This window comes from Adiantum capillus-veneris, chromosome 4 (assembly GCF_014529385.1).
Source record: "Adiantum capillus-veneris isolate H3 chromosome 4, ASM1452938v2, whole genome shotgun sequence".
Lineage (NCBI taxonomy): Eukaryota > Viridiplantae > Streptophyta > Polypodiopsida > Polypodiales > Pteridaceae > Adiantum > Adiantum capillus-veneris.
This window is the reverse complement of record NC_140934.1, coordinates 116,677,720-116,690,364: the sequence shown is the minus strand read 5'-3', so window position 1 is coordinate 116,690,364 and position 12,645 is coordinate 116,677,720. Positions and strand designations below refer to the sequence as shown.

The 12,645-nt window shown below is 39.8% G+C and overlaps 1 protein-coding gene across 2 annotated transcripts; it reads right to left on the bottom strand.

Moving 5' to 3' along the window:
* Nucleotides 1–8,746: 8,746 nt before the first annotated feature.
* LOC147459861 (uncharacterized) lies at nucleotides 8,747–12,436 on the bottom strand. Of its 2 annotated transcripts, none has more exons than XM_086511052.1 (13): nucleotides 12,171–12,436; nucleotides 11,780–11,857; nucleotides 11,595–11,686; nucleotides 11,273–11,319; nucleotides 11,106–11,186; nucleotides 10,859–11,024; nucleotides 10,444–10,612; nucleotides 10,302–10,364; nucleotides 10,066–10,188; nucleotides 9,898–9,964; nucleotides 9,752–9,801; nucleotides 9,569–9,653; nucleotides 8,747–9,489 (listed from the first exon to the last, which is right to left on the bottom strand). In XM_086511052.1, the coding sequence occupies exons 1-12, from the start codon at nucleotides 12,344–12,346 to the stop codon at nucleotides 9,584–9,586; spliced, it is 1,182 nt and encodes a 393-aa protein (XP_086367178.1). In that variant the 5' UTR covers nucleotides 12,347–12,436; the 3' UTR covers nucleotides 8,747–9,489; nucleotides 9,569–9,583. The 2 variants fall into 2 exon arrangements, with proteins under 2 accessions (XP_086367178.1, XP_086367179.1); XM_086511053.1 differs by having other exon boundaries at nucleotides 10,066–10,182.
* Nucleotides 12,437–12,645: the final 209 nt, after the last annotated feature.

Genomic DNA, 12,645 nt, shown 5'->3' with positions numbered 1-12,645 from the left:
TGACATAATTGAAATAAACATGCATCCTAGTAGGTGGGCAATATGTAAGACCAATCTTAAAAGTGAAGTAAGATCAATGTCAAGGCTATCTCCATGACAAAAGGAGTAGAACCAATCTTAAAAGTGAAGTAAGATCAATGTCAAGGCTATCTCCATGACAAGAGGAGAAAATGTAATAAGCTAATTGAATAAAAGGGCAAATTAGGGTTAGTGTGTGTGCCCTCTCCATGCTTTTAAGGGTGGTACAGATTACATCACAAATTGAAAAGAAACAACTTGTGTGGTTTTGTGGAGATAATATTGACCACACCACAACTCTAGAAAATATTGTGATTGAAAGACCTACAAGTCCGACCTATGGTTTGGCCAATTGCAATTGGGACATTCTTGAATCCTGTGGAAAAAGTTGCACTATGGGATGGAAGATTTGATTTGCAGACTTCTAATGGGGATGCATCTCTGGGAACAAAAAGTATAGCAAGTTGGGAAAATGGAAGGGACAAGCTCTCTATTTAGTGAGGCAGATATTCATCCCCTGCAACATGATGGAAAGAGGGTGATTATCTATAGATCCACTACCAACAATATGGATGCACAAATCCAAAGAGCAATTGAGATTATTTTTACAATCATCAATATCAATATTGTGCATTCAAGTGAGCATGGAGAGTTAAGCTTATTCAAAATAGGGAGCAAAAGAAATGAAGAGTCATAGAATGTAGTGATTTCGTCCTTTCCCTCATGCAATTGAGAGAAATTTCCAATGCCATTACGTGGGGGCAAAAGGTACATGGCTTGCAAGAATCTCTATTGTATCTTTGTCAAATATCTAAAATTTGATATGAATCAACAGAAATTTTCCCACCAAGCTACATTGACAAAGAGAAAGCTTTGACAAGCTCTGCAATCAATGGCATAAGGTGAGTTTTGTATAAGGTGATTTTCCTTTTATATAGAGCAATACCTTCTTCCCTCTCAATAATCTAGCAATAATTATGGCATTGTGCTCTATAAATTTGATTGCTTTGGCTCGATTTTGAGTAGAGAGAAACTTCTATGCCATTGATATGGATGTTCTTGAGAGATCTTTCTATGAGTTATGGCTTGTTTTGTTTTAGAGGATATTGTTTTGCCTCTCGTGCATATAGCAACAATTATGAAATTGAATACACTTTGTGGTCTAAGTATATTTTTGTATCAAATTATAGCTTAATTTTCTAGTGAAGGAAAATATATTCTCTCTTGCAAACACAGTGACACTTATGAAATCAAATTGTATACAACTGAACGCTTACATGAGTATATTTTTGTATCTTTTTTTTTTTGTATAGTTATGCAATCAAAGTATAATTTTGAGATCATGATTTTTATCATTTTGACAATTGTGGCACCCTTAAATACTTTGCTCTTACTCAATCATTAAATCCTTAAATGTAGAGCTCTTATATTTGAATGTTTTTCCATTAGAATAGTTTCCACAAGAAATGTCTTTTCGATTACTTTCAAACACTCCTCACATTGGATCTACAAGAAGTATATCTCTTTTGACTTGCTTTCATTGCATAAGATTTTTCTCGTATAATGGTGATCCCCCTTTTCTTTAGGGTGCAATAAAAGTATGTTTAACTGCATGCTGCCTAGTCATGTTTTTTCTAAAAAGTGACTCTTGCAACATCAATGTGCATAACGCATCAAACTTGACAACTTCAGGATTTCCTTGGGTCATAAGTCTCCAAGTACTAGCAAAAGTCTGGTAAGAATTTGGCAAAGCATCAAGAACAGTCTGCACAAGTGAACTACCAAAAATGACTTCTTCGGCAGAAATTAATTGCTCATTAACATCCTTGACATCAGCAAGGAAAGTGTCCATTTCATCTTCCTCATGCAGAATCTTCGATTCCAGCTCTTTACGCAGCAAATCAATTTTAGCCTCATTGCGGATTGCATAAAGACCTACTAGAATATCCCAAGCCTGTTTTGCAGATTTTGCAGAACCGATGTGAGGAGTGGTAGTGCGCTTCACAGATGTTAGCAACAAGCTAACCCATGTAACAGTTTTCAGGAGCTTCATCATAAAAACACTTATTCTTTTGATAAATCGGGAAGATTGTAACTCCTATTGAACGAGTGGATATTGTAATCTAGGAGTCGGAGCTATAAGCTTCCAAGAAGCCTTGGCTAAGGTATAAAAGCCAATATAGAGCTCCCAGATGATTAGTTTTTTGAACTAAGAAGCCTTGGCTAAGGTAAAAAAGCGAATTTTGTAAAGTTATTATTAAGTTTTTGGATAAGAAATACACAACGTGAGCTTACAACACTTTCTTCTCTCCTTCTCCTGCTTCTATCTCCCTTGTCAAGTCACATTGCAGTGTCGTCTATTGTGTTGTAACCACAGGTAAGAGCTCTACACATTGACATAACATATCATGACAAATTGTAGCAATTGACGTCACAGACCCACGGCCTAATTTCATCATAAGTAGGAAATTAAGCTAGGAAATCACAAAGTAAGTATAGGAGGGATATTGGGGCATCATTGCTAAGCATTTAGATACATTCGGGGTCAAAAACGACTAGGTCAAAATATCACTACTGTTAATAATCGGATTTTTGCCACTCATTGAAAGTGAGATTTGAAAGCATAAGCATGTGTGCTTAGGTCTTATATACTTGTCCTAAAAGTTTCATAGCATTCGGATGTTGTTTGATTATGTTCGTGGTTCTCGCTATGTCTACAACAATAAGATAAGAGTGAGGTTAGGAAACCAATCCACATTTGGCGCTATTGCCGGGGAACGAATAGACCTAAGCTAGGAAAAACAAGAGCGTCTAGTGTAGTTTTCTTTTAACTTCTTCTAGGATCACCTAGAGTTAAACTTTCTCTTTAAATCTGCATAGCTTAAGAGTGTCGTCTTTTGTTGTGTAGAGGTAGCTTGGGAGTAAATTGTACTTGCTAAGTACCTTATAGGATTGTAGGATTAGGTTGGGATTTTGAGAATGATTGATGGACAAGACAAGTCTTAAGATCAATGCTCTGGAAACCATAAAAAACAAGAAAACAAGTGTTTGTGGACACCTTCCACAACCGAATTGCAGCAAAACCTAGGAGTAGGGTAAGTAGAATCCAAGGTGGGATCTCAAATTATTGCTCACTCCAAAAGAATCTTCTATGAGTTGTTTATGTGAAGTTACAGAATTTCAGGTCTACGGCTTGAAACAACATCAAAAGACTGTCAACCACTAAAACCGACCCGAGATTATGCTCATAAAAGTTGTATGAACTAGTGGGTAAGCGTAAAGATGCATTTGAGGTAAATTTTTAAGAGTTGGCAAAAACTCAGATTATTTATATTTTCTTGAGAATTTAGGTCAAATTAAGTTTTGACTTGACTCAGAGGCTTAAAACAAGTCACAAAAAGACTGACAATTGAAAAAATTAAAAGAAATTTAAAAAATTGTTCATTTTAGGTCAAAAGTAAATAATCGTGATTATTTACATTTGGCTCAAATTGATCAAGGTTGAACCCAGAGACTCTATGCATGATTACAAACATCTTTTGTGAAGGTTCATGGAGTTTGGATCACAAATTAGACCAAAAACTCGAAAAAAACTAAAATCTGTGTTGAGAAATTGAGTTTGACTTAATAAATCTTGCTCAAAGTTTATAAAACTTGACTCAGAGGCTTAGTTTAAAGTGTTTAACATGTGTGTATACTCAAATGATAAAAAATATGCTAAAATTTGACAATTGTAAATAATCGTGATTATTTACTTTTGTCCAATTTTCAAGTATTTTTTGCCAACCAAGCATACCACAGGTTCTATCATGTTGTATTAAACACTCATATCAAATTTGGATCTGTAAAGTGAAAATTGTGGCAAGTTATGTAAAAACAGTCTACGGACACAAAACTGTTGACAAATTGGACAAATCTTGTTCAAACTCAGTGAAACTTGTCCAAAGACTACAAGAAGGTGTCGATATGGCAAAACAAGTCTAAAAAGTGAGAAAACTAAGAAAAGTAAATAATCTGATTATTTACTTTTAAGCCCCAGAGACAAGATTTTGGACTTTTGAGCTTGTACAGTGTTAGAGCAACATAATACAAGGTCGTTGGTCAAGTTTGGGTTTCATCGGATCCAAATTAGTACATGTTAACTCAGTTTCCAAGTTGCAAATTAGTCCTTTAGCTTTTTGCAAGGGTAGAATTTGGAAATCTCATTTGCTGACTCACTTAGCTCAAATTGAAGTGATATACACAAATCAATTACAATATTAGCAAGAATTGTACAGTCTTTGAGAGAAAACATCTAACTTGGTTAAAAGTGACACAAGAACCAGGTTGCAAGTAAAGAATTGGAAGCTTGACAGGATTCAAGTCAAGTGGAAAAACGAATAATAATCCAATCCGCCGGTACGTACTCTATCTAGGGCTTAGCAAGTCTATATGAACCTTAGATCTGGTCGTACACTAGCAAATCACGGCATACTTGGAGAGACCGCTAGTAGGGTATCCACCAAAGAGAGTGTGAATCAAGGTGATTAATTGGGCACTATCTTTGAAGAAGTCCCAGACACTTATTTCGACTCAACATCTAAAATGTCTTCCGATCCGACTCAATCAAGAACCGGAACGACAGTGCGATATAAGCACATACTCACTTTTTATCAGACTAATGTCCATGGAGCTCAAGTTTACCTAGATTCTAATGAAGAGTAATGCACTCACATTGATGACTATGATATAGAGTTTGAAGAGTAAATAAGAGCAAACAAATAAGAAAAAATGTATATGGATAAAAACGGGACTCGATATGTAAAAGTGAAAAATCCTAATGTGATAGACAAATGGGGGTTAGAAGTGAATACAATAATTTCGGATATGGCAGCAAAAGAAGGTTCACCGACTTTAGAATTTAAGAGATACGATCAAGTTGATCTGAAACCTTTGAAATGGCTAACCACTAACAATCTTAGGATTGGAGTCTAGTGTTGGGAGGATAGGAATGTCAAGGATCTTTTATGGACCTCTCCTGCCAAGCCAGGGCAGTTAACAACCATGAAGATCATCTATATCTTCAAGAACAAGAACAAGGATTCAACATATCTACCATCTTACCTATTTAAGAATTGTTATAACAATAACTTTGTTATGATGAGCCCTGAAGAGGTAGAACAGACTAGATACCAAGGGTATTCTATAAGAGATTGGATATTGGAACAAGGACCTGATCCTATTCCAAGAGAGGAACTCCGCGAGAAATCTTTTGGAAGCAATATTAAAAAACCCAAACCTATCTCATCACGTAGAAAACCGAGTGACATTAGAGCCAGTGCACGGCTACATGAGTCACTATTTTCAATAGATTGGTTTGAAGGACTCGAGACAAGACCAACTGTCAGAAGAGTTGGAGTTGAGCCAAACAGACATGTCAAACCAGCTGATTTTCAAAAAAGGGTCAAAAAATATAGTGGATATGGGATCCATATGACCACTAAGCTAGCATCAAGCAAGTGCTAAGAGCGGAACGCATATTTGATTTCCACACTCAATTTGAGGGATTTGGAATGACTTTAGAAAGAAAAGCTTTGACATGGTTCCGAAACATTCCACCAAGGGCAATCATGGATTTAAATACATTAGCTCAGGGATTTGTAGCTGCATGTTCCAAAACTGAGATCAAACATAATACATTAGCTCAAATCTATAGCTTCAAATAGAAACAAGGTGAGTTTGTTAGAGATTGTGAAACTAGGATGAAGCAATACATTGCAAGATGCCCAGAATTAGAAATACCAGCAGAAGAAAGATTTCAGTCAATGTTTCTAAAGGAGTGCTCAATAAGGAACTTCATGCTATAATGTACAACAAGAAGCATACAAACCTAGAAGAGTGTGTATCATATGCTATCGAATTGAGAGACAATTGTGATATTTTCAATAAAGGAGATGTTCCTAAGGATACTCAGAGTGAGAAAACAACGTCCATAAAATCAACAGAAGTAAGAACAACTATTGCGGCACTGCTTACATCCATAGAAGACATGCTCACAAGGCTAAACAAAATGATGAATAATATGCAAAAAGCTCATATGAGAGAACCTGGACAAGGGATACCTCAACAGGGAAAACCAATTAGGCCGGAGAAATGGTGTGCTATTGAGGATAAATGGACAAACCATGAGACCAACGAGTGCTATTACCGACCAAAGTACGATGAAATGTTCAATATGTGCCTATGACCACACGGACAACCCATGTACAAGTATTAGCCTAGTAGAGATGATAGCTCAACAACTTCCATAGGTGCTTAGTAAAAAAAAGCCCTCTTACCTCTCCCTGAAATACACACAGAGGAAAATAAACGCATAGACTAAGTGAGGAGCCAGAGTACACTTATATAGCGCAATTGGGCATGTTCAAGGTGAAGTCGCCCACGATCAAGTACTCAGTAGCTATTGCCTCCCAAGACGCCTCTATGGCCACTCCTGCTCACATACAAGGAGTTGAGAGGAAGAGAGACCCCGTGTAGGAGGTATCATTCCATAGGTGCTTAGTAAAAAAAAGCCCTCTTACCTCTCCCTGAAATACACACAGAGGAAAATAAACGCATAGACTAAGTGAGGAGCCAGAGTACACTTATATAGCGCAATTGGGCATGTTCAAGGTGAAGTCGCCCACGATCAAGTACTCAGTAGCTATTGCCTCCCAAGACGCCTCTATGGCCACTCCTGCTCACATACAAGGAGTTGAGAGGAAGAGAGACCCCGTGTAGGAGGTATCATACGTATTGCAGTGTAGTTAAGTGAGACTGACAAAGCCAGCACGCGTGAGGTTTAAGGTAATGAAAACAACTACCTCAAAAAATCCCCCCAAGGGGTGGGTTCCCATATGGTGTTTGAAAGGAGGAGGGTTGCCCCCAATTTTTTTACAAGAAACCACATCAACTAATTCCTTTTTCAAAAAATATTTCCAACAAGAAATCTGTGTAAACTATATAATCAAAATACTATATAGGTAAACATGTGTGTGTGTGTGTGTGTGTGTAGATGCTTTGCTTGTTAAATGACTCCCAAGAGCCCTTTCTAAAAGTATGCTTGCATGCATGCCAAGCTTCTATTAACACCGTTCAAAATTTGCATGCCCATCATGCTTTACATCAAGCTTGGCAGTTTGAGAGAGGTTCCACATGTTGATATATACCTAAGCATGTCAAATTTATTCGGTATGATATTACCATGTCAACTCATATGTTGATCACTTGCTCTGCAGTCCAAATTTATTCATTGTGACATTGAAAATTCACATTATCATCTGGAAGACTTCAGTTGATCAAAAGTTGTGCGGGACTAACTGTGAAATTACTATTGGCTCTAAACCAAAGAGGTCGAGTTTTTGAATCGCACAAGACAATGAGCAAAAGAACCCAAAGTTTTGCATGAGCCGAGATTACTCTTCAAGCTACTAAGCACAAACTAAGATCAAATCATAAGTTCTCAAGTCCAACGGCTGAGGTCATCGTGTCACTCTCTCTCTCTCTCTCTCTCTCTCTCTCTCTCTCTCTCTCTCCCCCTTCAATCAGTTATTTAAGGGGCCTTTCCGGTGAGAAGAGTGCCACAAGAGGGAAATTTAGCCATGTAAAAACAATCTATCAAAATTTCCTTTTCCTTGATGCATGAACAAAACTATGTCCTATGTAAACCTCCTTTCTTCTAGTAGTTATTAATGCGGTTTTATGCCCATTCAAAAGTTAATTTCCCACAGTGATGCGATGTGCACCTCTCTTGAGGCATTAGCCACATAAACCACATTAACTTGCACTTCAATGCTAAATGCAAATTAGTCCATTCTCAGTCAGGATTTTCATTGAATTTCCCAATAGTAAATGCATCAACAAGATATTATAGGTGTTGTATAACACTTGAGAGAATAGAAACAAGTTGTGCGATTTTGAGACGAGCTATTGTCCAAAGACCTGCTTGTATCATGAAGCTAAAGCTCAATCCTTTCAAAGACTCCTCTTGCAATTAGAGTTTTTTAACTGGAGTCGGCTAAACAACCAGTATCCAACTTCATGCATGCACAATACAACACCCCAAGTCCTGAATTTCTTTTGCACATCATTGGACTCATACAAGCAAGCGTGCCAAGTTTCACTGTCGAGGACTTCTGGGAGAATTCGTGAAGGGCTCTATCCTTTCATTGTAGGCTGTGCCTATGGCCATAATGGGGGAGGATTCAAGTTTGAAGCAGGGGAAACTTCCTCGGAGGCACAGTGCCTACAAGCTTTCAAACCAAGACGCAGCATCTACAAGCTTTCAAATTGCTCTCCAGACACTAGCTTACTTAAAACGAAGAGTACACAGTAAAGCAAGTCAATTAACACAATTGACTTCCCCAAGGCAATGCAAACGCAGGCAGGTTAATGAATGCAATGCAATTTTGAAAATATTAACTCTCAATTCATGACATCATAAGCTTCAAGATCAGACAGTTATACAAAAGGAATAGTCCAATTTCTGCAAATTTGTACAAGCTAGCAGCTTCGGAAGTAATTTTTGAAACACAATAACTGATACCATATCATACATTGATAAGAACACAAAATTCTAAACCTGAACGTGTTAAAAAAGACGATAAAGTCAGTTGGACCCCACACAAATTTACATAATTCTCATCATGACAACGCTTGCGCCAACACCCACCTTGACTGGATAAAGAGTTGTGCAGTTTGTAGGGGAGGATGCAGAAACAAAGTTGCCATAAATTTTTGTCTTCTACAAATGTTCAAAGTACCAGACAAACAATGTATGTAGACCCTGTCGTAAAAGTAATACATCATCAAAGACTTCAGGAAGTCCGACGTCCCCTAAAAGTGCTACTCTCTTGCAACCAAACTTGAAGAATCTGTGAGAGCAGTAAAGCTCTGACAATCAAAAAAGCTGCCGGTGTAACGGCTAGCACTGATACAGCTACAACACTGAATAAACCGTAAGGAATACACTTTCTGCATGCCACAAAACAGCTGCCACCGTGAGTGATATGACCTTTCGCAGCTAAGGAGTACTGTGATTCTTCCAATTGCCATGCCGATGGATTTTGGCAAATCGCTGTTTGCACAAAGGTCGTTGCGAAACGTGCTCCACCTCATGCCTTGCACTAAAAGAGCCAAAAAGCCCACTGCTTCTGACATGCCTGAGAAAATGCAAACAGCCATGTAGCTGTTTCCAATACAGATCAAGCATACCAATGCCCACATCTAACGGTTTTCAAACTACTCAAAAAAACTCCTCCGGTCTCTTGCTACAAATAACCTACAGATCATGCAATCATAAGAAGCTCATGCCAAGGAAAAGGGAAAACAAAAAAAAAAACACAAGAAGCTAAGAACAGCACACAATTCGACCACGCAGCACAAACAGAGAAGGCAAAGTAAGAGTGCACAAAATAGGCTTGACTGCTGCTGCTCATATCCAAGTCCAGACCCCTGCCAAAAGAGGGAAGTCAATCGAATGAAATTTGCATTGCTAAGATTTTCACCAGATGTAAAATAGAGAGCAAATTACCAGTAAGCTAACTACTTAATGGCTGCTTTTAGAGGGAGAGCGTGAGCTGCTACTTCTTCCACTAGGGCTACTGCTATCTCTTGGCCTGGAAACAACCCAAATTCCCACAAGTTAATAACGATGCAACATTTTCAACTAGTTCTAAGGCTCAAAGCAAAGCAACTGCACTAATGAACAAGCAACCTCCTGGGACTTCTGCTTTTTGAAGCTTTCTTGGCCGCACGAGGAGATCTCTGTCAAAAAACAACTTTCGTTAACACTTCAGAAAACAGAAAACCAAAACAAAGTTCGAAACTGAAAACAGAAGCAGTTCGCCACAGTTTTCTAACCTTTCTACTAGGTGATGGAGATGAGTACGAGCTTGATCTGCCGCGTCGTCTGAGGGGAGAGCGAGGTCTGTTAGGTCAAAATTAGGCAGCCAATGAGTCAATGACACCATACTCAACAAAAAAACCCTCCACAAATGCCAGAAACCAATGTAAATGTTAAAAGCCCACCTCCTAGGAGGTGATCGAGATCGAGACCTTAAAGGTCGCCGAAGAGGAGATCTTGATCGCCTGCGTAATGGTGACCGTCGAGGGGGGGATCGTCCACGGCGAACAGGAAGTGGAGACCTATATCTCCATGATGAAAAAGAGAAGCTGACATTAGCAAATTGACCACTCTCGTAACAAAAAATACAGCATCTAAACACTAACCATTTACTGGTATGAAATCATTTACTGACACTTACCGTCGTCGTGAGAGTGGAGACCGTGGTCGGACACCAGCCGGACTTCCTCGTCTGCGAGGTGATCTGTAGATAACACAAACTCTGCTTTTCTTAGAAACTGAAGAAGCACTTTCAAAAGAAAACAAGCAGACATTTACGGCACCTTAAAGGTGAGCGCCGCCTTCTTCGTGGTGAGGGAGACCTCCTTCGAGGAGATCCCACAGCGGCATGCCTAGCTTCTGCAGCTCGTCGCCGAGGTGACATACCACGCCTCCGTTCTGGAGACGGAGACTTTCTCCTTGCAGAAGGAGAAACAGATTTCTTCCGAGGTGCTGCAATTCATGGAAAACACATGTCAACTGTTGCTGTTTCTCCTGGTAAGACCAGAAAAAAGCCACTAGAGCACCACTGAAAGTAACGCGCTATTTAAGCGAAACTAGACACATTCATTTCTAAAAGAAAATGTGAGCTTCGAAACTTAACAGTATTTTCCTGGTGTGCAGCAAGTGTGCAACTAAGACATCATTATACCAGAGTGTGTGCACTGACTGAGGACATAAGTACACACGAGTACTTACAATCACGACGCCTTGCAATCCCATCCTTCTCGATTTCACCATGAGCATTCGTTCTTCCCCCTAAATCCCTCTTGGTGGGTACTGTCGTAGGTTTAGGAGGAGGAGACGGCTTCTTGCTAGGAGGTAAGGTAGACTTTACAAACACTATGTTTCCATCAATTTGACCCTGTATGTCGACTCTAATAGCTTAACAAACCTGCATACTTTAGAAGCATGACCAAAAAAAGCACTACAAATGAACACATGCCTCGTGAAAATGTAGCTTGGCTCTCGCTGCATCTGCCTTGTTCTTGAAGACCACGTAACCAAATCCACGTGGCAGTTGCACCTATGGTATAGCAAAAAGTCAGATATGGCCATCACTGGATGTTCTAACATTTGAACATAATGATCAATGTCACAAATATGACCAACCTGCCGATCCATCGCAAGTTCTACACTTACAACCTCACCAAAGTTACCTGAAATACAAACCATCCACAAATAAATCCGCTAGTCCTTCAAAATATATTTGAGACTGGTCATAGGAACCAAAAGACACTTTAAATAACCCCACATGTCCTTCACACTGTCTACAGAACAAGGAGCATTTTCACAAGCTTGTCATGCCATTATCTCTAAGAAACTGCCCTCAGAGACAGGAAGCAAATGTCTTTGAAAAATTTGACGTCACATAGTCAAGGGCCTAGAGAGGCTTTAACCACAGAAGACCAACAAGGAGAGAAGAAATTCTTACTGAATATCTCCTTCAAATGAGCATCGTTGACATTCCGAGTCAGGTTACTGACATGTAAAATTTCTGACTCAATGGTCGGTGGGGAAGACTTCCTGATGACACGCCCAAGACACAGAAATAAGAGAACTTGAACCTCATAAACACGAGCCATCAGAATTCACGGAAAATACTGAAAAAAACTGCACCTTGCTGAGGGTGAAGGTCGTTTCTGAGGAGGAGGGGGTGGAGACCGCTCTTTCTTTGACGCTTGGGCTGGAGCATTGCTGTAAGATTATTGACCCAGAGTCAGTCGGGCGACCAAAACCACAATTGAAGTCTGTAGAATGTGGGTCTAGAGATGATCAAAGATAGACAGAAATTATCCTTTCTACAAGTATGCGGCTGCGTTGCAAGCACTCAAAACATGCAACTTCTGAAAAAAATCTTACTAAGTACGTGCGTGCAGGGATGCGAATCAAAGTTCAGCAAGCAGACGCATGCAGGAGGCCCGTTGCCTGAGCATTCACGAAACAAACAAACAAGCCTCCTCTGCAAGCATGAATGGAGTTGGAAAAATAATAAGAAGCATGCATGTACCTCTTCTTCTTCGAAACGGGACTGCGGCTTCGGGAAGAGTCGGACCCAGAGCCGGAGGAAGAGGAGGAAGCAGAACGAGAGCGCGACCCGGAGCCAGAGGAGGAAGAGGAGGAGGAGCCCGAGTAGGAGGAGGAGCCGGAGCCCGACACAGAAGGCGAACGGGCAGGCTTCGCCATAGCGCACTCACCCCTGAGATCGCCAAAAACTTCACCAGAAAGTAGGGCTGCACCAAACACACAACACGAAGCAAGAAGAGTTAATTCGAAACACTCCCTAATGATCTAAAGATCTCTTGATCTAATGGTTCTAATCTCTGTATTACGAAGCTTTAATTTGGCATAAGCAACTTGATTAGCACGGCACGGTTCAAACCCCCCAAAGGTGCAAGTGGGCCTAGTTTACTTTGATGTAGTTTAGGCTACACCCGATTCGCACCCAAACTTAGTGAAGACAATAATACCTCGCCGCACCCACA